This window comes from Montipora capricornis, chromosome 5 (assembly GCF_036669925.1).
Source record: "Montipora capricornis isolate CH-2021 chromosome 5, ASM3666992v2, whole genome shotgun sequence".
NCBI lineage: Eukaryota > Metazoa > Cnidaria > Anthozoa > Scleractinia > Acroporidae > Montipora > Montipora capricornis.
Window position 1 is genome coordinate 2,321,394 of NC_090887.1, and position 27,002 is coordinate 2,348,395.

The following is a 27,002-nucleotide window of genomic DNA, read 5'->3' on the forward strand; positions in this document are numbered from 1 at the left end:
CGAATCTCGCTTGTTGATTGCAGGCCAGTGTCACGCTTCAAGGTGTCGATGAAGGTGCTCCGCTGTCCGCCCAGAGAAGCTCGGCCCTGTTGGGGTTCCCAGAGGAACAGACTGTGCGCCGCGACATCATCGTGACGGATGCACTGTCCCGAGTAGACAACCAACAAACTCGACCCTCAAACGGTCGTTACTATTTGGACGACACTTAAAACATTTTTCACTTTTAAGGAGGCTCAAACCAGTTTTAACACTTTCAACAAACAGTACTATTTGGAAGGATTGAATCCACCCAACGGTTTCACTGAACGGCAATGTTATGATACCGTATGAAACATTAATAAATGCTCAACAAGATGCACTCATTAATGTGACGGAATAGGTTACCATGGTAACAAAAGAGCCATCCAAAAGCACTCTGTATTTTGTCTTTTAACACGTATATCTCAAAAATGAACTCGGTGACTCATTTTTTTTTTATTTCTGAAAATTGATAAGCAGGCTAAGATGAAACTCTCTGCAAAGTTTAAAAAAATTTTCTGGAGCGGATTCAGAGCCACCTTCACCATTGGAAATTTTTAAGGTGGCTCTGAATCCGCTCCGGATATTAAAAAAAAAAAAACCACAAAATATAGGGCGTTTTTCGATGGTTCTTTTGCTACTGTCGTAACTGATTACGTCACATTAATATGTGCATCCTGTTAAGCAATTGTCGGTGTTTCATATGGTACCATAACATCGCTGTATGAAACATTGTTGTAGAATTCCTTCCGAAGAAGACATTCCCTCCAAATGGTTGAAACAGGTTGAGCCACCTCAAGTTTGTCGTTGGCAAGAAATTTATGAAAAATCAGGCTGCCTTCGTAATGACATTCGCAAATGGTTAGACTTTCAAGTCTTCTCGGATAAGGACTATAAACCGTAGGCCCCGTCTCACAATCTTCAATGTTCATAAAATCTGTGGGACGTTAAGGATCCCACACACTAGTCGAAAAGAGTAGGGCATGTAGTTCCCGGTGTTGTGGTCTGGCTTTTCCGTCAGCAATGTGGTTGGCTTGGCTGAATGGACTGCTGATCGATGAGACCACAAAACAGACAGTAGTCAAAGTGCTGATACCGGTAAACAAAGCTTTCAAAGACTAAGTTCATCCGGATAACTTCTTCAGAGTTGCAACCTCAAAACGAGGCTGCAAATCTCAGATATGGAATCGGGATGGAGTTCGAAAAGCTTTGTGTAACTTTCAAGAATTCTGTTGATGAAAAAGACCATTTCTCTTTTGTCCCAACAGACGAATCTTTGTCATTTCTTCTGTATTTTCTTCAGGAATTATTCACTACTTCGATAAGCAATTTCACAAATAACACACACAGGCACTTGAATTTTTGGTGTTCATAATGCTAACCAATTTGTATTTTATTAAGATTTACTTGGAAAAAAATCTTTATTGTCCATTCCAAGAATTGCTCCAAAAGTAGTGCTTATTTGGATCGAACACCGAACGAAAATGGTTTATGCTGAAATTTGATCAGTTTTTTTTGTAAGCAAACCCAGCTAACTTGGATGTCGCTCCACCAGCCTTTAATTCCTTAGCCTTCTTGGCTTGATTCAGTTTGTTGCTAATGTCCTCATTCTCATCATCGCAGGTTTTGCGTTTCCTTTTCTTTAACTCGTCCTGTTCAGCTCCGCTTGTAGCTTCCTCTTTTGCTCTTTTATTCCATTCGGCCTTTTCTTCTTCTCCGAGTGACTTCCATTTTCGCATAGCGACTTTGACCAGCTCCGTATCGCTTAGTTCGGGTTCGGCTTCTGCCAAAATTCCTTTATTTTCTTCATACCAGAGGTTAAAGCCATTGACTCTGAGTGAACGCAATAAATAAAGAAATTGATTAAGTAATTGACTAATTACTTCATTAATGAAAGTTACTCAAAGGCTGAGAAACGACGGCGGTTACTGCAACAGCAACGCGAACAAAATAATACCGTTTAGCATAATTTTCTGCGGTGAATATAAGAATTTAGTGTCATATTCACCGCGCTACCCGGTATATATCACATTTTGGAGGCGCGGCTGCTAAGCTAATCAAGCACTTTTCGAGCCCTTTTATCGTGTTTTAGCACGTTTTTCACTTTCTTGATATTCACCGCTGAAAATTACACTAAAACAATTATTCGCCTCAGGCTCAGTAAATATTGGGGAATATTTACCTCGATTACGTGTCGGTAAATATTCACCAACATTCACTTTGCCTTCGGCGAATAATTGTCAAATGATAGGAAAACGCCTCGTGGATTGGAAAAATTCGCGTTAATTAAGAGTTAACGTTAATTTCCCAGCTCTTAACTGAGTTGCGTTTTATAAGAAGAACAAAAACGAAAATATAGTGAATTTGTTTCTGAAAGCCACAGGATATTTGGTTTACTAAAGTGACCACGTATGGCTTTGATTGTGCAAGATATTCACACCTCACACACTCCTGTGAAAAAGTTGGCAAACTTTTTCAAAAATTTTGGCATGCTGTCACGCATGCGCCACCGGTGACACTGCTCATTTAATTACCATATTATTTTCCCCCAAATCTGTGACACACTCCAGAGATTCTTGACAGCTAGCTTATTCGCGCACTTTGTTTCACATCAATCTTTCACTGTACTTCGACTGCATTTTCTTAGTGTTGTCAACAAATAAATCAATTTCGATATATTTAAGATCAGTCCTAAACAAAAGGCATCATTTCGAGTTTCTGGGGAATAAATACAAGGCTTTGTATGAGATAATTCCCCAGAGCCTCGAGATGATGCCTTTTGTTTAGGACTGAATTTAATTATATCGAAAGTGGGCTATTCTTTGGCTAGATTGTAGTATACCGCCTCACTTACAATTCGCTTCCAAAAAGCTGCTACCACAGTCCCGCAGTCATTTACATACATAAAATGCTGCTCCCGCGGTCCCGCAGTCACTGTTTCGGTTAAGTACACTTTTTACGAGATCGTCTAAAGAATATAGCACTCAGTTGCTGATTTCCTTTATATGAAGGCGCGATAATTTCAAATATGTTAATAGGCTACTTTCAAACTGTGCAGCAACAAAAAACAGAGTCGAGGTTCAGTGGAATAATTTGCATTTTGTTTTGTTCAAAACAAAGCAAAATGCAAATTATTCCTCTGAACCTCGATTCTGTTCTTTTGTGGTTGCACAATAGACCACATTCGTATTCTCCGTATCGGACTGGAAGTAGCTTGCAATGGAGGCTAATGCGGGGGAATCTTTTCAAATGCAAGTACTTTTTGATATATTCCCCCGCATTAGCCTTCATTGCAAGCTACGTTCCAGTCCAATACTGAGAATATGAATATGGTCTATTCGAAACTAGCCCATTGACACCAGCGCTAATTTCCTATAATAAGGTATTATTGATTTCAAGAAGTTGAAAAAACCGTGTGTTTTTTCTTCAATGTACTCCAAACTTGAGAATTTAAGGAGCTATTGTGGCCCAGTGGTAAGGGCGATTTTCTCTGAGATCGGGAGAACCAGGGTTCAAGACCCGCTCTGACCACTTGCCGAATTTGTTCCTGGTAGTCCCTGGTTCAACTTCTCAGCTGCGCTTGTAAATAGCCAACTCGTTTGCCTTCGGCCAGTTGGGATTCTTAACAGTTGTTGTTCGATTCTGTTCTGTTGTGTCATTTTCTCGGATATATTAGTCTGAAATCCGAGTTAACATAAAGTTTGTATGCATGTCTGAGGGAAACGTTGAGAAAACAACAGCGGATCTTGCACTCGCTATATTTACTTCAAAACCCTTCGAGTCAATTCTCTCATAGTATATGCAGCCCCACACATGCCAAGTGAAAGGCGGAATAATCGAGAATAGTTAATATATAAGCGCACGGCTTTTTCCGTTTTTTTCTTCGCTGTTACCGTCGTCTTTCTTGTCTCTCCGAGTTCTCGATGCACGTCGCGCGTTCCTCCCATTCCCCCGCGGTAAATTGCGAAAGCGAGACTGGAGACATAGAATTTAAAATGGCAAAGGGGAGAAGCCTGAAAAGGTCATATAAGATGTATCACAAAACTTTGATAAAGCCCGTGCAATATTGATTCTTTCATTCCCAAGATCGAAACGCTCATTCTCCCAACTAGTACCCATCGATTTATTTGTGGGTAGTCATGAGAATTTGCTGCTATATCAAGATCACATCTCTTAAGCTGATATTTTTCATTCTCAATACCTGCCTCACTGACATTTCATTGAAATTGTGAGGAGAATTTACGTACCGATCACACCTCGAAGTCAAAGGGTGAAGATGATGATGCGCAAAAAAAATATGGCGGTGAGTGATTGCGTCCCGGGTTCGATTCCAAGACTGATGCCACACACTTGGAAAATAAGTTATGCACACACAGATATCATCATCGATTCCAACTTACTTTTTAGTACACTTCTTTTCTGTTTGCTGTGCCTCCTCTGGCGTCGTTTCGCCGTTATTTGCTTGTTTTTCTTTTCCAGGTGGCGTCTTCAACAGTGTCGTCTGTTTTCCTCTTTTCTTTTTGTGTGCCAGTTTTGATTCAGGAGCTTTTAAGAGAGAAAGAGTGAAAAATTAAGCTACTAAAAAATAAATACCAAAAAAACCACACAGTCAAACGTCAGAGGACTTAAACTAAAAACTAAGCGCTAAAAGCAACGACAACGGAAATGGAAAAGTTAAATAAAAAAAAACAAAGGCTATACGCGCCTTACATTTGCTTTTGTTCCATTTTAATAAATTTCTTTGCAGGGCTCTCAGAAGTCATTTTACGGTATTATCTATTTTTAGAACAGCCACTACTATTTTGCATTTAGGACGAGCAATCCCCGAGTGGCTACCCGGTTGAGGACCAATCAGAAGCGTTGAGGCCACCAGACCCAATCTGATTGGACATTATTTGGCGGGACCTGTATTCCAAATTTAAACGAGAAGCTCCAAAAAGCTTACACTGGGTTGCCTGTGGTACGCGTTACACAAAGAACTGCAGCGTTCCAGTTAATTTTTCCAAGTGGGGCGTCATTAAGACCATTTGACGGGTCACCCACATGTCGCGCTAGCAGAGGCCCTTTGGCTCACACGTTTAATTATTTTGTAATGCCCTGTCCCATTTTAAGGTCTTTTAGTCTTTTAAGCTTTCGTAATAAATTCAGTTTAAAGATAACAAAACACGCTCTTGAGTAAAATTCACTCGTTTCTTCTTTAAATAAATAGTCGGCAAAAAACTAACTGCAAATTGCTCTGACGGACGTTTTCCAGCATGTCTAGCAGTTGGACTAAGCAAACGTTTATTGCACATACAAGAAAGGACTAAAGGTGTTGTTAATTTCCGCTTCATAATGTGTCGGTCTAATCTGATGCCAGGTCAAAACATTGTTTGGCTTTGCGTTTGCACCAGAAAAAGGCAAGCCAAGAGACAGATGAAGAAAAAAAATAACATAGTGTTTATAAATAACTATGAATCGAATTCTCATTGAAAGATCTTACAAACACGAACATTTTTGCAGTCTCTAACGTTTTGTCAAAAGGAAGAAATTGATCACATGTTAGGCAACCGTAAAGGTGCACGTGATCACCCAGTGTCAACTGAATGAACTACGGGAAAGAATGTTTCAGAGTAGAACAACGTACTTTTTAGCGAAGAAACTTCCGTCGTTAGTTAATTTTGTTGTAATATTTAACTGAATATTTAGATTTCTTCTGTCGGGTCAGGAAGCCTTCTTTGTCGGGTTCCTGAGAAACGTATCTATTTTGACTTCAGGGTGAACTATTTACACAATCGAGAGGTTGAGTGGCCGTGTAATTGAAGATCTAAACATCTATGAGATACAAAAACAGACTTGCGAATTACCGCAAATCACAATGCTGACAAGCACAAAAGCGAAGAAATGGTTAAGTAAAAATGAAGTTTGTTACTATCTGAATGTATTTGGGTCAGAGTATTAAAAAAGGGATATATTGTCACGCAAATTATGTAATTTCATGACACTCAAAATTCGCAAGAAGCGCGAGTTTCATGTACACAATCATCGCACTAGCAAGTCGCAGCAATAAAATTGGATTAACCAGGAAGTTAAAAGAATATTGTTGGCTTCCCAAATAAATTTCATCTTGCACTACAATGACAAAATAAGTTGTCAGAGAAATAAAATTAGTTGCGCGTGTTACCCGTTATAAATCTTTTTTCACAAAATGTTCCCGAATCGTCAAGTATCACCACAGAAGAAACGAAAATCATTCTACAAGCTTATTTTACTTAAAAAGTAGGTTCTGGAGGTAATTTTGAGTGTGGAAATCAAGTTTACAGCAGATGACAAATACAAACTTACGAGCCATGAATTTAAGTTAACACAACAGAAAGGAGTCGCTTACCTTATATTTTGACACGAAAATGCTTTACTATTGCCATAAAAACTATCCAGTTAAGCTCGCATATTACACATGATGAAATCATAAAAGCCACCATTTTCCAGCGAAATGCTTTTTGAAACAAACAACATATGTGCTATAAGAGGCAAAAAACCCTTCCTATTTCATTTAATACGTGCGTGAAGACAAGAAACTCAATCGTGTCAAATTACACTGCGTGTCAAAAACGCAACACGGTAAATAAATTTCCCACGAGTGTTTAGCATCAAACCCTTCACTGAAAAACCCTTTACTTGAATTATCAAGCAAAAAATGGGCAACAAGCTTTCTTTCAAATAATTTTTGACTAACAGGAATTTGTGAAATTTCCAATTGTTAGCAGAAGACTGTGCAGAATTGAGTACAGATCCAAGTCTCTGTTTTGTTAAACCCATAAGTTACTAGAGAATTTTCCATTTGATTTCAGCGTTGTACAAAACACCACACTCGTACAATATTAGAACTACATCTCACTTTGATTACGGCTCGACGGGCGACAGATTGTTGTCGAAGTCCATTACTCGTCGCTTTTAAGATTCCAAAATTTTTTTTCAGCGCCTTTCTTGTTCAGTATCCAATTGACTTTCCATTATTAAGCTCCATAAGGGTATATTTTGCTTAAAAATCCACTAAAACGCCATTCGCGTTACATGACTTTCGACGCCATTGCCGGTTACGTTGATCATTCTACTGTGTCCACCAGAGAAATCTACGCATTTCCCACTACCCTCTCGATCCTAAGACAATACGCGCAGAAGGCTCTATGCATAAAGACACCACTTAGCAGGGGAGTGACAGGCAAGACTTTTACCGACACGGAAAATAAAAAAAATTATAATAATCTACCCATTTTCCGACTGGATTGCCATAGGCAACCCAGTAATAATACAGGAATCTGATGGGCCAAGGGCAAATAAGAGGAATCCACACTTCTGGTAATAGACTTCTGACAATTGTAAAATTCCGTGACTTTAACGTTTTCCTTTTGAAGATAAAATGCCTTATATGTGTCGCGAATTGTAAATTGTAAAAGTTGTAACATCGTAAATTTTCACGATTTATTACTTTTGAAGATACAAGGTGTAGATGTATAGTAAAATAAGCCCGAAGAATTTCGAGATTTTCGAGAAAAGCAAGAGAAAGAGTTTCCCTCAATTAGAAATCCTGTACCACTAACATATCTTGTTCCTGTTCATCAGTAAGGATTTCTTCTCCTCTTCAACGCTATCAAAGAAACTCTTCCCCGCTGATTTTCTACTTTGACTGCCGATCCTGAAGGGGTTGGAGCGACCTTGGCTGGAGCTAAAACTTGGTGCGGGAGAAGATGGTGGCCTTGGCTTCATAACACGATTAGATCTCGAGTTCTTCTCTCCAAGATGTCGACTGTCTAGATTTGCCAGACCTTTCCTTTCTGAAAAAAAGAGTAGTTTTGAACCGGCAAAACCAATCATTCTGTGAGTAATTACATGATGGAATACATATCATTCACGTGTTAAATGTAAATTTATTGTAAAATGGCAAATGTAATAAATAAATCACTGAAAGATATTATATAGGGGCCTTAATAATACAGTAATCAGTATACGGCGACGAAACGTCAACTCAAAATATAACTTTGCTTTATCACAAGTACATCTTGTTCACGTCCTACAATGAGGGCGAAGTATCCCAAAAATAAATTGGTACGGAACGAGCGCTTTCAGAGACTGAAATATTACCTGTTGCATGCTCATATTATCGTCAACACCTCAAATTTTGTGATTTCATGTCATCGCTATGCAGAGGACCGCTAAGATACTTGCTAAAATCCGTGCTGCACGTGCAGCACGATTATTGATTCTCTTTTAACCAATGATATCATTGTTTTGTGGCGTCGTTGTTAGCGTCGCTGTAGCCGTTTCTTAAGCTCCCTATTACTTGTCCAATCAAAACACCGCGGCCAATCGAATGAGCCAATCACGACGCAAAGCAAAATCATGCAGCCGAAACAAAGCGCGGGAAAAAAAATGCAAGTAATTCACAATTCCTCTTGCTTTTGCTCCTTATTGGCCAACATGTGAGGGTAAATTTTGGCGCCAAAAACGAAGTGAAGCAATTCAAACCCAAAGTAACTGCCAATGATTTACTTAATTGAAAACCACTTTCGTCGCGTCTTGGACTAAGCTAGGGTTTTTTCCGGATCCCTTGCAACTGATTCAGTTGCTTCCTTACTGCGATCATTTTTCGGTTAGAAATTCAAAACAACTCTCTTACATAAAGCAGAACCCCAAAATATCGGAGTATTCCACTTCACCAACCTAAATGCCAAACCATGCCACAAAACATACATTCACTTCGGATCAGGTAGTGGCAACTAAACACTGATTTTCATTAGCAACGAAACAACAAGACCAAGCATTGTGTGTTGATGATACATTATATATATTTCCATTAAACTGCGGAAAGAAGCATTAGCTCATCGCAGTTACGCAAGGTATTGCACGTGTTGCGGGCTTATTGCAATCTCACAAAATGCCCAGCCGTCAAAGGACTTGATAGCTCGATTGGTAGAGCACTGGACCGGTATCGCAGAGATCATTGGTTCGAATCCAGTTCGAGCCTGAATTTCCCAGGTTTTTCTTTCGTTAATGCTGAAATAACGTTCATGATAACTGCAATGATTTCAAAATTCTAACATCATCGTGAAAGTCGTGTACCTTCTCTACTTGACATCTCTGAGTCCTCTTCCATATCATCTTCCATTCCATTATCTTCCATTATTTCATTCTCTTCCATCTCTTCTTCTTCTTCTTCTTTTTCCTCGTCCTCTTCTTCAACCTGTTCTGTTTGTCTTGACACAGTCCGACCAGATCGCCCATGCCTCTTTGGTTGCGATACCTTATGACCTCGTCTGACTGCCTGACCAGACTGCTGCAAATCGTCATCCTCTAGGCCGGCCTTTTTGCGCGCTAAGGTATCAAGCCGATTTGCCAGGTTCATTCGACGAGTGAGTGCTGCATACTTTATGGCTAAGCTTACCTATGAATTAAAAAGGCACTGAACTTCAATGCCTAAAGATTACCAAGGAATTACATCAAGTTCTGTCCGGAGGGGAATAATTTTCTCAAGATTTTTTAATCGCCTTCGGAAATTTTATTGATGAAAGGACGTCTTTTTAGCAGCCGTACTTAAAGGCGACGAAACGGTAAAATTTAGAGCTTGAAGATTTTAGTACTGTATATAGAAAGAAGAACTTCAAATGAAGACAACAGCGATACGAAACAAACTTTGAAAGCTGGAAGAACGCAACCAGTTGGCTTCTACAAAGTGTGGTGCACTTGAATTCGGAAGTGCCAAAGACAAATATCGTATTTGGTGTTAGGGTTAGGGACTAGAATCCGGATTGAATCCAGGTTTGAATCCAGATTTGATTTGAAGCCGAAACATCCACATCCTCCTTTTATCACTGGGCCACGACTACACGTTTGAGCGAGTAAGGAATGGAAGAGTGAAACAGGAGAGAGACAAAAATTGTCTGCCCTCACTCCACCATTTTCCACTCGCTTCACTCTGGGCACATCTACAACTCTATTACAGTCTATAAACCATTTCCATTTTCAATTTAAAGCTGAAACTTTTCAATTGTTAAGCAATCTTCCCTGCGTCTTCATCCTCCATCCAAAACGAAGTATCCCGAAATGAAGACTTTCCCAAACAGTTTCAAACGTGACGAATTGGAAACCCTTATTTCTTTTTGTCCCAAGACTGAAGAAGATGGACACTTTTGAAAGAGGTACACCTCGTTGGTTCTAGTCCCAATCGGGGAAGCCATCTACGATCATGGAACTAACGCACGTGAAATCCCAGGTTTCGGGCGTTTTTACCACTTTTGAGTGTTTAACAGAGGATGAATTTTGGTACGGCATGCGAACTTGAATCTCGCAAACTCACTACTTACAGAATGTGCATCTGGTAGGACCTCGCACAGCTCAACAGCCCGGAATTCTCTATCACTTTTGCATGCCAGCTGAATGATAAAGAGGAAGATAAGAAACAAATAAATGACCACAGTCAAGGCAATTGTTGGCTATAAATCACTCTACAATCCAGCGAAACATACAGCAAAGAGCTTCATGATTCCCTGAATCTGTTCTGTCTTGATACGCGATGCTGATTCATCAAATAACTCACTGTCTTCTTCGTCAACTCCAAAGAGAAGTTCTGATCGAGTGTATGCTTCCTGTGATATAAAACAGACAAGGTTAGCTCATAGGCAGGGATCATGGATGGCGCAGTGGTGAGAGCATTCGCCTCCTACCACTGCTCCATTCTAAGATTTGGCGTCACTTGTGGGTTGAGTTTGTTTGTTCTCTACTCTACTTCCAGAGGTTTACAAAGGCGTTACTTTCTTCTCAGTTAATTTAAGACCGCAAGGGTTGGTCTGGCCAAACGTAATGCTTCTGAGCGCCGGCATGTTTAGAACTATTGACGAGTCAAATATGAACTCCCTAAGTCCTAGGGTGCTTACCATTTAGCCAAATAATCCGGATGGAATGTTCGTTGCATAAAGGTAAGCGATTTTCCGAATTTAATGACCAGCCGGGTGTGAATGGCGCTTACCATCTACAACCCGGCAATTCAACCCGCATATTTACTCGATCTTGTGACAAAGGGCCTGGAAACGGAAAGATTATCGCAAATGGTAAGGCATTTCCCGAATTCCATTCCCAACGGGAAAAGAGGACTACTTCCAGAGGTTGTCCACAATTTCCGAAAACATTTTCCGAAAAATTGCCTTTCCATTTGACCTTAAACCGAAATTTCCGGATTTTTTGGCTAAATGGTAAGCATCCCTAGAAATCTATGTGTCTCCAGGAGCCCGTTTCTCGAAGGTCCCGAAACTTTACGGGCCATTTTCGGGTGTCACTTTCCTTTTGTATCTGAAGTTTGACGACGTAAATTCTCTCCGTTCTTGAGTCAAGAACGGAGAGAATTTACGTCGTCAAACTTCAGATTTATTTTCTTTCTGTTACCTTGAAAACATGTTAAAAGATCGGCTTTGCAAAACAAGCGGTTGACAGTTTCACAAATGGCTTTTCGGACCCGAAAAGTTATCGGGACTTTCGAGAAACGGGCCACAGAGCCCTTCGTTTTCTCGTGCGAAGGCCCCACAGCGCTAAAAGAAACGATGGGATCTGGGAAGGAGAATGGTCGAAACACTTGCCGCAATCTTTGTATAACCAAATTAGCGCTCACTCAACTACTCTTTCCCGATAAGACGAATTTGAATCCACGATCCAGTTCCGCACGGTGGCCCGATGCTCAACCGAGCCAAGCGGTCGGTTTTCGAATCCTTCCATTATATACCGAGTAATGTTACTGACGCATAAGATCCGATGTGCTTAATTAACATGATTTCTCTCTTGTTAGTCGGATTATACAAGTTAAACAACCTTTTGTTAGAACTAGGCGGCAGTGTAGCCCAGTTGTTAGGGCGCTTGCCTTGAGATCCAAAGATCCCGGGTTCAAGACCCGCTCTGACCACTTGCCGAATTTGTTCCTGGTAGTACCTGGTTCAACTTCCCAGCTCCACTTGTAAATAGCCAACTGGTTTGCCACCGGCCAGTTGGGATTCTTAACAGTTGTTGTTGTTGTTCTGCTCCATCATTTCGTTGATTGTGTTTCATTGGCCCTGAAAAGCCCCTATGGGGGCAATTTTTTTGGGTGTTTCATTAAAAAGCCCTTGAAGTTTTTTAAATCTTCCTTTTGCGACTTTGTTTACATTCAGCTTTGAGACTTACCTCTAGCTGCCCTTTCTCTGTGGTTAATTCACACAAGGGAAGTTGCAACGGCAATAAAACAAGCACAGGGCGCGGCAATGTTGGTGGGTACGTCGAACCCTTGCAGTAAATACACCTCAACAGAATAAAAATCATAATAAATAATTAGTCGCGTCCGGCATACAGATAACAAATCAAGATTCAGAAGAACTCCAAGAACTCCAAGTTACAGATAGCCTCCTGCGCAGACCAAAAAGAGTCTGCGCAGGAGGTTACACTAAGTCTTATCCTAAGTCAACAACGAACAGCGCTCACCCGAAAGATCTTTAGCCGAACGTAAACAAGGGGAAAAATGGCATTCTCAATGATAGACCCGATATCAGTGAACCCTTGCTGTGACAATTTGCAGTCTTTACTTCTCTTTAACTCGACTTGTGCTTTATCGAGCAAGCGCAAGTTGTAAATCAGCAAGATCCGAAGAAGATGCCAAACAATCATGAGTCGACAATCGGCAACCATGGTAGAGGAATGAGGAGTACGAAACTGAACGGAAAAGGGGATACATGTAAAAGCAGACTTTCATTCATGTATTTAGGGACAACAACAGGACACGAAGTTCCTTAGACAGGACAACATCCGAGGGTCAGTGAGCCTAACAGAGAATAGACTACACAACAGACAGACCACAACCCCGGGAATTCCATGCCTTCCTTTTTTCTTCAAAACATTGTTGGCTTGCTCTTTCTCGGGTCCTCCAGAGGACTCATTATAGAGCACCATTCTCAATAGGGGTAGCTCTTCATTTCATGATTTTTTTTTTTCAACTCGTTCTGACAAGGTACCACCAGCGAAAATAACAGCTCTTGATTTTTTTCATACGTTCGGTAATACCTTCTGAACACAATTTAGTTCTCATTAGATTGGGTATCAAAAAAGTTAAGAGGTTTCACGATTTCCTACACTGCCCTTAGCAATTGGTGGAAAAATATCACGCCACATTGTCAGCCAATCAAAGGAAGTAAACCCAAGTGTGACCAGCTTGTACTCGTTTTCCCGCTCTTTGCGCCGACTGCGTGTAGCTGCTTTGTTTCACGATTAGTTCATTTGATTATCTGTTTTGATTGGCCAACGAAAGTACTTTGCTTTCGGTCTTGCAGTATTCAATGAAAAATAGTAAGACCATCCCGAAAGATAATAAAACACAAACTTTCCTATATTTTATCTGACCTGTATAAAAACAGAAGTGATGCGGGACTTACCTTATTTGCTGACTTTCCTCGTCCAAACCAACAACCCAGTAATTATCGGATTTATTTTTCAACTGAAAAAAAAAATTGAAACGACAGTAAACACCCAGATCAAATGCCGAACTATTCATGAGCAGAGCTCTGGATCGACTGCACTTGCCACATCTCTATTACCAAGTGTCACCATTAAGGAAAATGCTTATTTCTTTGACTGTTTGTGCTACTTTCGAATGATGCTGACAAATTTTCCACCGGTCGAAAAATCTGACCGCGTATTGTGTTCACACTGAAACGTGCAACGTCGTAAAAAAGACTTGATCTGTTAAAGTGTTCACACTGCAAAGAGATCAAGGTTTCGGCAGCTGGGGATAAGAATTTGTCCTCGATTTAAGCGGTCACAATTTCGAAGACATGGCGTAGCCTTACTCGCTTAATTTCTTTGGTAAGGGCGTTATAAGGGAATCTTGTTGTTGACATTTTGTTTCATTACCATACGAGTTTGCTCACAGAAGACATTATGCTACTTACAGATTGACTTCAAAAAATAGAAGAACTTGTTTAAGTACTGTTCAAATAAACGAGCAGGAGTGTTTTGTCGGGTTTAAAATCATGAGGGAAAGACGAGTGGTGTTAGACCAGACAAAACACGACATGCCAGTTTATTGAACGGCTTCAAAAATATTACTGACACAAAAAGTGGGTCCAGAAGTTCAGACAATGGCGCAAAATGTGAGAGGAAGATATTAGCATGCAAGAAAAACACGACACGCTTCATTGCAAATCTTTGTATAAAGAATTTTAAAGAGGAGCGTTTAATAGGGTCTAAAGCTCATGCACGTGACGTCTTCGCGGTTTTTTGATAGGCTGTTTCGCTCATGAATTATTAATACCCTTTTGAAACCTTGTGACATCTCCAATTTCAAGCCATTCAGCTTTAACAACTAGCCAGTTATTAGCCATCAAAAACTAATAAATTCTTGGGTGGTAAAAGCACTAATAATCCCATACATTCAACGTTCAATTTTTCAGAAACAGCTCATTATGCAAAGTACTTTCAATAATCAGTACTTTATTCTTCGCTGTCTGATTAGAAAAGGATAGCTTTGTGTTAATGAGGTAAAATGTAAACAAAGATTTCCCTAATGCGGCGACTGCAAGAAATCCTAATGCTTTTCCCTTCTGTGGTGGAAGCCCCCAGTCCCCCATCTTTCTCGCTCGCCCCACCAAGAGAAACCTGCACTCAGGCTACATGTGAACTGGCCAATACTTACATTGCTTTTAGTTATACAAACAGGTGACCATATCGCAGTGCCAAACGAACGCGACAATATTCTGACGACCCCCGCTGAATCAACAGTTACTGGAGTCAAACTCTCGGTAAACCTTCAACAGAGAACAAGCAACATCAGTAGGTACAATGATGAAATGGTATATGAAATGAATCATACATGAACATGAAATCAAGTTAAATCAAGTGAAGCCATGATCTTCGCAGTTATGAACGCAACTCTTACAATTGCGTAGAGAAGCCTGAAAAATTCAGGACTTCAACGAGGTTTAAACCCGTGACCTCGCGATTCCGGTGCGACGCTCTAACCAACTGAGCTATGAAGCCACTGACGTTGGGAGCTATAGTCATTTGTGGGTTCCAATGGTCCATTGATTCATTCCTCACGGGACCATTGAAACCCACAAATGACCAGCTCCCAACGTCAGTGTCTTCATAGCTCAGTTGGTTAGAGCGTCGCAAGCGGAGAATTCTCCGATCGCTCAAAGAAACGATGCCACATAATGAACAACTTACTAACCTCACTTGCCCGGGGTAGTACTGGGGAATATTGGCCGTCGGTCGTTTTTCGTTTTTTCTCGCTGCGCTCGGTCCGTACTGCCACGGGCAACATTCCCCAGGACGCCGGGCCTTTGCGCTAGCTTGGTAAGAGGTCAATATTCTGCATCATTCAAAATTTAGAGAGCTGCAAGTAAGTTGCAAGTTATTTAGCCAACCTTGAAGATCTATGGAGCAGCGCCTTACCCGACCCATGAGAGCAACGACTTCTCACTCAGTGTAACCCTTTCCTCTGTGATGATGTTCTCTCGGAGATCGAAGAATTTAACAGCTAAAGCTTGTTCGCCGGGAAGGGGATTATCCAGATGATACACAACCATGAGTTGATTATAACACCCTGACATACAAACCACTGGACCTGGAAGGCTAAAAACATGTCTCTGTACACCACCAATGGTAAATACACGCAAGAACCGTTTGTTGGTAGCCGCTGCGACAAAAGAGCTCCCAATAGCCACTGCCTATGAGATTGAAATACTTAATCACTTCAGAGGCACAACACATACAATCCAGATGTAGCGACAAATTCCCAATTGTTCATTCCTTTTAATTAGCTTTCCCTGGTATTTGCATTTATATTTGTAGATGAAGCTAGAAATTGGCAAGTTTTCTTTTTCAATAGCGCATAATGATTATTCGTTATAGAAAAATCGATTACCGATCAAAATCGAGTTTTCACTAAAACTATAGGATCGGGGAAAGTCTGCGCAGAAAATGGCGATCAAAAACGTTGACCTGATCACCAAAATATTTCAATTCGTTACGGTCAGCCTCCTTGCATGAAAAGTTCATTTAGAGCTCTAACAACCATGCACATAACTTTAGACGTGATTCATATTTTGGAAAAGATGACAAAATGTTAAATTTCAGTTTAATCAAAACTATGAATATGTGTTGCAGTGTTCTAGCACTGAGATATCAAGCCATCTGGGAAGTGGTTACATGGGACAAAAGAAAAATGACTCAATCCATGACGTCACGGTGGCCATGTTGGTGAACTCAACAATTCTTTGATTGCACTCACATGATCACGGTAAAGATTTGTTTCCATATCTCAAAGTGCCCTTGGACGTGAGGGGCCTGGAACAACAAAAATGAAACGACCCAAACCCATACAAAAATGCTAACCTTAGGCCTAAACATTATCTAAAAGCATATTGCTTAGGCCTAAGATTAGCAATTTTGTAAAGGTTTGGGTTGTTTCAGCTATTGCACTCTTCCCCTCCTACCGCCACCTGAGGCCCCTCACGTCCCAGGGCACTTTGAGATATGGAAACAAGTCTTTACCCATGATAAGACAGCCATGTTGGTTCCAAAACAATAGAAAAATGTTGCTCAAGATTTGCATAATAATAGAATCAAATTCCCAAATGACTTTTCCTCTATCGTTCTTTCCACCAATATGGCGGCTGTGACGTCAGATGCAATCAAAGAATAACGAAAATAGGCCACTTCGGAAAATAAAAGCATATTTTTCATTAAGAAAGCTCTCAGTTTGGTCCATGATTGGGCGAGGAAGAGCCTCTTGTCCTCATTTCACCTTTAATACAGGTTGACATGATGGGAACATGCATGTCAAGTTATATCACCGGAAACTGATATCTTGTTCCAGGATGACCAGTACCTAAGCCTTTTCACCACTGAAATGGCCCCTATTGGCAAGTAAAATCATCTGGGTTACACTGTAGACAGAGTAAAATCTAAAACTGTTGCTCTTCCAGGCGGGAGGGATAGGGTAAACAACTCCTACATGCATTCTGTCTAACGCCAGACATTTTTAGTCGCCAAATTAGGGGTGGTTCAGGAGTCAATCGGTTGCTAATGACGGAACCCTAGGAATTTACACATTGAATGGCCTGGCCCGGGTTGCTCGAGACATGGTTATTGCCATAAACCAGGATGGAAACCTATAAGATTTGATACCTCTTAACCAACCGTTAGCAGTAACCAGGCTTCAAGCAACTGGCCCCTGGGTAGGATCTCAACAACGTGGTGGCTGCTACAGACACTGCATTCGCAAGGTGTTGTTGTAGTCTGAACTCATTTTGACAAAAATAATGTTGCTCAAAGGGGTGAGAATTTTATTCATGACCCATTCTTGACCGTTCACTTACATGATACGGATATTTGCTCTTTCTCCTTGTAATTGTCCAACCACAGTTTTACGTTTTGTATTCATCACCCAGCCAACAATGGAATGTTCTGCAGCAGTCTCTTCTGTGTTCTGCAAATCAATCGCGTACAAAATGTCATTTGTCACATGTGAGTTGTGAAGTCATTTTGTTCACAAGCAACCATGAACACCTCTTGTGGGTATTATGGAGACAACTGAGGAAAGCTGTGCTGCCTACTATAACAAGAATGATAAACTGTCAGGCACATCACCAAGAACTTCTTTGGGATTGAAGATTGCCAGAATTCTGTAGCATGCATCAGGGCATGGGCCTTCCAAGGACTTTTATTATATTATTTGTAAACTCTAAAGACCATAGAGTAGATGCTGTGAAGCCACAAAGATCCTCAGGTAAACAAGGCCCAAGTTTCCAATAAGCTTTTTCAAAGCTTGCCTTCACGTCAATCAAGGATGCACGTATTGGGATGGCAAATTTCAAGCTTGTGCTCTGTCGTGGTTTGAAATTTACCATCCCAAAACACGCATCTTCAATTGACATAAAGGTCAGCTTTGAAAAAACTTATTGGAAACTTGAGCCTTGTTTACCCAAGGATCTTTGTGACTTCACAGCATCTAATAATAACAATAATAATAATAATAATAATAATAATATCATCATTATTATTGTTACTATCATTAGCAAGAAAATTATGAACTGATTTGTTGTGATGAGATGATTTTACGCATTGCTGCATTGCTGCATTGCTGGGATCAGCAAGGATACTAAGAAAAGTATTGGAAATGTAAAGGACAGGGAAAAGAAACATTTTGGTGTTCATTGGCAACTTGTTGTTGCCCGACACCACAATTTTACCAGCTGTTAAAAACTTAAGCTGAGAAGTATGACTATGAAATAATAATAATAATAATATCATCATTATTATTGTTACTATCATGAGCAAGAAAATTATGAACTGATTTGTTGCGATGAGATGTTATACTAATTAAAGACATTCATTTAAAGTGCCCCTGTGATTAAAAAAAATCACTTCCTTTTTTCTTCAGATTTTGAAAGACAGTGTGTTTGCTTAACACCTGACTGGATTTCACGGTCTGCCATTACTCACGTTCAAAGCTGACCGATTGGACCTCAGAGGGTGGGATTCAGGAAAAGTGACATCAAAGGCTCACTAGCTTAAAATGTCAGCGTGTGAATGCAGAACGCAAGTTTAGAAGTCTGAAAGCCTGATCAAACTCTGTGGCGTACACACGCATTGCATTTTTAAACTAGTGAGCCTTTGACACCATTTTCTCCTCGATCCAACTCTCTCAAGATGTTAAAGTTAGTAATGGTGGACCACTAAATAACAAAAATTCCAGTTAAAATAAACAGGTGTCTTTTTGAAATCAAGGCTTAAGACTTTGGTCGCTTGGTGTTTAGTTAACATAGTTTTGAAATCCAAAGGAACATAAGAATTGATTTTTTTGGTCACAGGCAGGCACTTAAGGACGTTCGCGCCAATTGTTTCTGCGCATCCTTACTGCGCACGCAAATGCACACGCCACGTCATACACGAGCGCGCGCGCTAAGTAATAAAATAAGAAATGATAGGGCAAAAGGCCATTGCTATAGCTTTGCCTGGATTTAACGGTCTTGGACGTTCGGTGACCCCTATTTTTCTTTCCAGAAACGGATTTTATTTACAATTATCTCCACGTCGTCCAAAAATGAACAAAAAATCAATGTGGGAAGTTAAAAAAATTTCAAGATTTCTGCTTACGGGACATCAAATCCTGCCATCTTGCGCGGCTGCAAGGGGCGTGAAACTGTGGTCGCTAAATGCGAATTTGATCTTAAAGGAACCTCACCAGTTGACTAAATTCAACTTAATAAGTCCACTTAAACAATATTTGGCAGAGAAGATTTCACTTCAAAGATTTAATTGCAATATATTTGGGTTTACAGACACTGGCCTTAATCGCTAACGAAGCCCGATTTTGTCACATTTTGGGTGTTTTTCCGGGCATGTTCTCTCCAAAACGAAGTCGGTGACCCCCCATTTTTATACATTTCTGACATAACTAACTCATCATCTTACAGTGGTAAAAGTTTCAGAAAAAAATCAATGTTGAAAATTTTTCGCGCGAACGTCCTTAAATCTAATACTCTGCTGTATTTATTATGACATGCAGCTGATCAAAGGTTTTGAAGTTTGAACACAATATTTTTACTTTGGTCTAAGATTCTTACCTTTCGAAACAACACACCTGAAAAAAAAAGTGTAATTTACTACTCTGAGAATTTACTTCCCAAGTACCAGTTCAGGTACATACAATAAAATAATTTTAAAGTGAAGCTATGATCTTCGCAGTTATGAGAGCAATTTTTGCAATTGCATAGAGAAGCCTGAAAACTTCAGGACTTCAACGGGGTTTGAACCCGTGACCTCACGATTCCGGTGCGACGCTCTAGCCAACTGAGCTATGAAGCATAATTGTCGAAGAATGAAAAGAAAAACCTTCCAGCATACAGTAGCTGAACCATCCTAAGAAAATGTACCTTAACTTCCTGTTCTTGTGGAGAGTTCATTTTGCCAAAAATAATTAAATAAACCAATAATAATAAAATTAATAGTTATGCATGCTGTCAATCAATTACCTATGCATAAGTTTAGCAAAAGTGCAACTTATTTAACTACACCTGACCTGAAGCTGCTGGATGGATGAAGTCTACTTAAAATTAATGATACTTTGGCATCATTATAGATCTGGCCTGGGTTGCTCGAAGCATGGTTAGCGCTAACCAGCATTAAATACCATGGAAACCTTCAGGTTTTGATGTCTCTCAACCAACGGTTAGCGCTAACCAGGCTTCGAGCAACCAGCCCCTGCAGAATAGACCTGGGTGACACCTACCCGTAGGTTTTGTAATTTTTGTGGCACGTTGAAAAACAAATTTAGGGTGAAAAGTCGGGATAATTTTGTTAAAAGATACTGTGCAAAAAATATAAGACTATCTTTAGTCTCAAAGCCAATTACATGTAAGCGAACAATCCATGTATTTAGGAGGCTCGGAAGGGTTTTCCATTGAACTCAACACCTAAAACACCCAATATTGCCATACTTAAGCTGCTTGCGCTGGCACTGCGTGACTGGAAATAAAAATGTGACCCGAAATAGATAAAAGTGGAAATGAAGTTCTGTTACAATTGTAAAAGGTAAAAGTCTCCGCTTATGAGCCAGAAGGCTCATCAGGCCGGCGCTTATCTCCGGTTTCTGTAGCATGAAGCGACTAGGAGTATTTGTACTCCCCCCTGGATGGGATGCTAGTCCATCGCAGGGTTACCCCCAGCATTACGCCGGTACCCATTTATACACCTGGGTGGAGAGAGGCACCATGAGAGTAAAGTGTCTTGCCCAAGAACACAACAAAATGTCCCCTGCCAGGCCCCGAACCCGGACCACTCGATCCGGAGTCGAGCGCACTAACCATGAGGCCACCGCGCCTCCCAACAATTGTGCTGCGCAATAAAAATTATCTCGGAACGTAGCTCAGTGACCTCAATCCCGATCTTTTTTTAACACCAGAAAGATTTGTTTCTTTGCATTCTTAAAGAAAATTAAAAAGAAATATATTCAGAGGATTGTTTTCTTTTCATGTAACAAGTTCAGTGCTTTAACCCTTTAAGCCCCGAGGGGTTCCCCATTGACGAGTAAAATTGTCTGGCGTTAGACATTTGGCACTATCGGGGCTGAAAGGGTTAATGGATAACATGAATTTTTCTCATACAACATACAAGCCAGAAAATTACGACGAATTTAATGGGGTTTTCGAAATTTGAAAAAAAAAAACCACTATGTCACTGAACCTGCTTTTCAAATTTTTCAAAAACTAAATTTTAGACGGTCTTTAAAACAGTGTTGTAACGTTGGCATGGCAACAGTTGAGGCCTTACTATACAGCCACCGGCCCTTACAAAATTGTAGTACGTTTCTCTACTGAAAGGACGGTCAGTGTTTAATCCTCCTCCATTGAGAACCCACTGTTACATGTGGAAAACCCTTTCGAATCTCGTAATGTCCGTAATTAAATTCAGCTCATATTTGAAACAAGCCTTTCTTGTGTACCTGTAGCTGCTCCGTTTTGACACTCGGCAGCATTAGATTCCAATTACGTTTTGACGATTTTCAACTTTAAAGAAGTCAATAACTTTAAATTAATATACCTTGCACTTTCCCAAATACCTCAAAGTCCACAGAGAGCAGTCTACGGGCAGCCATGTTGTTTATTTACTTTCCACAGTAGATCCTTCATGTATCAAAACACAGATTATCGTATTCGTCCCATGCCCTAGGGACGCCTATGCAATTTCTATAGCAGACTAACTTTTCGTAAACTCGGTAAATTATATCCTTGTCACAAGAAAAGTAAGGAAAGAAAAAAGGTAAGGGCTCTGTGGCAATTGAAACGAGAAGTTCACCATTAAAATTGAATCGTCGAACTGTTCAAAGCTGGCCAAAAGCTCGTATATTTACTGTTATTTTGACGAGCTCAGAGGGTGAAACCACAGAACCATAAATATCATATTATTTTTAACCTGTCGGTATTATCACCTTAATGCATCTTACACGTGACTAAGGGGAAAATTACATTGCACACAATGTCATTACCTGTCCCTAACCCATATCTTACACGAAACAGATTGATCAGTCATGTTTACTCAGGGACCACTGGGATCGGCATCAAGGCGAGCCACTGATAGTTCAGCGACTGGCAGTCAGTTCATCAGTCAGCCAGTCATTTAATTATTCGTTTATTTGTTACTGTGATTAGTTTGCCATTTGTTGGCTAGTTCAAGTGGCTCATCAATCAGTCAGTCATTCAGTCTGTTAGTCTGCCATTTAAGTCAGTCAGTCAAACTGTACTGTCAGTGAAGTCAGTGTAGTCAGTGTATCAGTTAATCATTTAGTCCGACAGTCAGTTACTCAATCAGCCAGTCAAGTCAGGTTGTCAGTCTGTCTTTCAGTCAGTCAATCAGACAGTCAGCCAGTCACTCTAAATGTTCGTCTCAGTCAAATGGTGTGTTACAGCTGTAATGCGCCGATCAACTCGAAACTTCAACATCCCCCCCCCCCCCGGGCATTTGAACTTTTGAAGATGGGATCGTTCAAATTCCCGCCCCGTCGGGCCAAAATGGTGTTTAAATGCCCTACTAAAGAACAATCGCCGTCGGCTCCTCCTGTCTTTAATAAAGACCTTTTGAAGACCGTTTTTGTAAGCCAATCGCTCACAAATGCTACATCTCTTCCTTTAAACACTTCCATCTCAGACAAACATGTGTTTTATAGCTGTATTAGCGACTTCGACGCCAGAAAAAAAATTTGAAACCTGACACTTCCGGTTCAATTTTCCCCACCCCACGCAGGCAAAAGTCAAAGATAGTCAAAGATAGTCAAGTGCTCAGGGTTTGCCTGGGGATGGGGGGATGTTGAAGTTTCTATTTTATCAGCGCATAAGTCAGTCAGGCAGGTGGTGGATTAGCCAGTCATTCAGTTATGGAGCCTGTTAGTCAAATAATCAGTCAGTCTGCCAATCCCCCATTTAGGTTAGTCAAGTCAGTCAGTCATCAAGTCAATCTGCAATATGTCTGTCAATAATTATTGGTCGGTCGGTTAGTGAGTCGATCAGTATTTCACTGTTTTGATCAGTCTCCCTGTGTTTCATTCATTCATTTATTATTGTTCGTTGCTTTATTCATTCCTTTTTTAAGTCAGTTCAGTACGGTCAGTCATTTCATTCAATACATTGTAATTATAGTCAAAGTTCTTCCTCCTTTGTTGAGTCTGTCAGCCAGCCATTTGTTCTTTTGCTCATGACATCCCACCTTTGTAGTCTGAGTTGACACAAATCACCCAACCTATGGTATGTATCATGATTTTCAAACAGTGTCAAGACAATAATTGAGACCAAAATCCTGTCTGGACACAAAATTGAATGTGCGATTTCTTAATATTTCTCTTTTTGTGGCATTCACCTTTTCTTTTCCAGTCTTGTTTCCAATGGTCTTTTCACCGATATCAGTGAGAAAGCAAACTATGTTCCCATCATGATGAACTTCTCAGCTCAGACAAGCAGTCAGAGAACTCAAGAAATGATTGAGGTTAAGCTTCAGAAGATGCGACAAGAACATTCTTGAGTCTTCTTGCAAGTAAGACTATATTGTCCCATTTCACGACAAGAGGAACGTTTCTTCTGTAGTGTGTGTTCTTATGTAAGCGCTTCACTTTTATTGGTCTTTTTCTGTTCTTTTCTGAGCTGTTCCTAAGGAACAATTAATAACAGTTCTCTTTTTTGTCTCCTCCTTTTTAGCTGCTATTACTTTTTCTGGTAGGTTAATAAAGGAACTGTTCGGTCATACTTATGACTTCAATATTTAATGTAAATCATATATAGTAAAACATGCAATGAAGGAGTACCTGCAATGATAATACTCACCATAATAATCCAAAACATTACTTCTCTTGTTGGTTCCGATTGTCAGTTCCGTTGCTGTTCCTCTAGTAGCGTAGCCAATCAAAATGCAGCATTTGCATTAGTCCACTAGTTGGGTGATACTTATAGCAGATATTTTGTTTATTTCAATAAATTTTACGGTGGAAAAGGTTGTTGTGACATTTTTTCGTCCAACTGAACTACCAAAAATAAAGCTTTTTAACGACCTTTGTTTGACATATTTTTATTAATTACATTTTCTGTTAAAAATTTGCATACGACCTTGAAATAAACATCACCACAACACACGCACGCACGCACAAGAAATTTAGGGGCTGTTCACATGGAGGTAGGAAGATCCTAGCACTAGGAAGATCCTAAAAGGCGGATCATCCTAGCGTCATATGTTTTCTGTATTCAGTTTACATGCAAGAGGTCGTTCTTAGCCCTAGTGCTAGAATCTTCCTAGTTGTGAGCTAGGAAGATCCTAGCACGTGATTAATCTCTTCCTTTTGACAGAATATCTTGCCTTTCCACAGGAATTTTAGTGTTTTTGCGATCGACTGTCATTAATCCTTGGCTGAGAATTCGAAATTCAGAGTTTTATATAAAAACTATGTTATTTTTTCTTCATCTGTTTTTTGGCTTGCGTTTTACTGTTACCGTATGGCATAGAATTTTTGCGGGACTTTTATTTTGCGGATTGGCGATTTTGCGGGAACCAATGTTTGCGGCGCGAGTTGACACTGAGAAATTTCCGGCGGAAACTACTTTTTGTGGTTTTCTTTTTAAGCAGCAAAACTATATTCAACAAAAACCTCTCAATCATCGAGATCATCGAGAACGGCTGGCGAAAATATGGCATCCTGGAGGCCTTAAAAAATAGTTAACGTGACCTTTTGATTGACTTCTTTGAGCTTGTTTCTTATGCCTCAGAGACTGGAAAAGTATTGACTTAACCTTCTCAATGCAAATATTAAAATAAAGGATCTTTTTGACCCTACTATGTGGATTAAAAGCCATTTTTAGTTATATAAACGGGAGTAAATTTTTACTGTTTTTAATTTTGCTGGTGTTTTTTTCTGTTTGAACGTATTTTAGCGGATCAAGTACTATCCGCAAAAACCCGCAAAAATTAAACCCCACCAGGAGCCCATCTGGAGCGTGCAACTTCCATACAGCGTCTGTGAAACGGCGTTTTCACTAGTAGGTTTATTTTTAGACTAGCCCTTCCCGCGAATTAGGTCAAAAAACAAAGGCAGTTCCGGTTCGGTGACCCTATGACGTCAGCTTAATTTCTTGTAATTGGTCATCGGGCTCCTGTGGGAGTCTCATTCGCGGGAAATTCAATCTAAAAATAAATCGGTCTGTGAAAACGCCGTTACACGAACACAGTAGAGTTGTAGGCTCCGGGTCATGGGTTCCTGACCCCGCGTAATAAAAGGGCTACACCGTAACTCCCGGTTTTGCAAAACCATTTGGTGCAAACGTAAACCAAAAAAAAAAATTGACCTGTCATCAGATGAGACTGAAAAGAAGAGAAATTATGAAGCGGAAACAACATGTTTAGTTCTTCCTTAGTGTGTGGCATAAACGTTTGCTTAGTGCAACTCTAGGCATGCATGACATGCAGGAAAACGTCTGTCAGAGCAATTTGCAGTTAGGTTTTTTTTTTGCGGACTATTTTAGTTAAAGGGGCTATGTCACGTTACTTTTTGGGTGTTTCGGAAAAATCTTTAGTTAATCACAAGTTTAAAACTCGAAAATGGTTATGTGGAATTCCTTTAGCTATAAAATTATCGTTACGTCAGAAACGAAATGATTCTGAGAAAGAAACGACCTTTATCCAGGTGATTTGTCATAATTTGAAAAACGTCGGGCCGACTTTTTTCAAGGTTACCCAAATGTAATCCGTTTCAATCTTGTACATTTTTGTCCATCCATGCTTCTCTTTCTTTTTGCAGTATGTTTTTAAATGTCGTTCAACAGTTTTAAGTGGTTCTTGGGCATTTCGGGAGAAAAAAAGCAAAGCAAAGCAACATATCAAGTGTCAAGTTGTTCTAGCGCTAATTGGGGATACTGTAAACTGAAATTAACAATTAACGCAAATCAAATCGAGTGCTCTCATCACTGCGCCATCCCTGCACCCCAGTCATGGATTATATCATTTAAGTGACATAGCCCCTTTAAAGAAGAAACGAGTGAGTTTCACTCAAGAGCGTGTTTTATTATCTTTGAACTGAATTTATTACCAACGCTTTAAAAAGTAAAAGACCACAAAACGGGACACGACATTACAAAATAATTCAACGTGTAAACGTGTGAACCAAAGGGCTATTGCTGGCATGACGGCATGTCACAAAGGGTCTACATCCCCCCCTCTTCCCCCCCCCCCCCCCTCCACGACTTAAAAAAAAAACTACTGGAACGCTGCAGTTTAATACCACCCAACTCAGTGCCTTCTGTTTTTGTGTAACACTTACCACAGGTAACCCAGTCTACGCTCATATAGCGTCTAGTTTGTAAACGATAGCCAAGTTTTTGTCACGTGGTCTCTATTAGGAAGAGAGAGGACCTTGGGAATGAGAATGAGTGTTTGTGTGTGGCGTCCATTACTCTTCTCGGCTGTTGCCATTTGGCGAATTTCGACTTCACTTGTTTTCTCGGTGCGATTAATTTACAAGGTAAGGAGAAGTCGTCTTCCTTTCAGACGTTTATATTAAGCGAGTTGTGCCAGCTATATTGCAAGGAGACATGCCTTCAAACTTATATCGGACAGATATAATAACATTATGACAAAGTCCAGTATTATCCTGTAGATTTACTCTTAGCTGACAATTGCACTTGCCTGCTGATTTATCCAGCTTTATCGTATTACACCGTTGTCACCTCTGTCTCAAGTAATGTTGCAAACAACTCATTAGACTTCTTCAAATCGGTCCATACAGCGAAAGATTTCCTAGAAAGCACCCATCTCTTGGAGGAGATAAAAAAGTAAAAAAAGAAATTTCAAAAAATGTGAAAATCGTATTTGATGGACGTGGTTCCGTAGAAACGTCATCGTAATCACAAGGGGGGATGGGTTGGAAAATTGATGAAACAAATTCCTTCTATGTGCCGATG

General features: G+C 40.2%; 1 protein-coding gene across 3 annotated transcripts; it reads right to left on the reverse strand.

The window, feature by feature from the left end:
• Positions 1 to 560: 560 nt before the first annotated feature.
• On the reverse strand, positions 561 to 26,242 carry LOC138049071 (WD repeat and HMG-box DNA-binding protein 1-like). 3 transcript variants are annotated; one of them, XM_068895188.1, is made up of 13 exons: positions 23,883 to 26,242; positions 19,638 to 19,654; positions 17,388 to 17,497; positions 15,460 to 15,734; positions 14,699 to 14,810; positions 13,440 to 13,501; positions 12,202 to 12,316; positions 10,521 to 10,640; positions 10,359 to 10,427; positions 9,118 to 9,439; positions 7,599 to 7,832; positions 4,419 to 4,563; positions 561 to 1,851 (listed from the first exon to the last, which is right to left on the reverse strand). In XM_068895188.1, exons 4-13 carry the CDS (start codon positions 15,615 to 15,617, stop codon positions 1,524 to 1,526), a joined length of 1,665 nt encoding a protein of 554 aa, XP_068751289.1. In that variant the 5' UTR covers positions 15,618 to 15,734; positions 17,388 to 17,497; positions 19,638 to 19,654; positions 23,883 to 26,242; the 3' UTR covers positions 561 to 1,523. The 3 variants fall into 3 exon arrangements, with proteins under 3 accessions (XP_068751289.1, XP_068751290.1, XP_068751291.1); XM_068895189.1 differs by lacking the exon at positions 23,883 to 26,242 and adding an exon at positions 21,613 to 21,685; XM_068895190.1 differs by lacking the exons at positions 19,638 to 19,654; positions 23,883 to 26,242 and adding an exon at positions 21,613 to 21,674.
• Between the last annotated feature and the right edge of the window lie 760 nt (positions 26,243 to 27,002).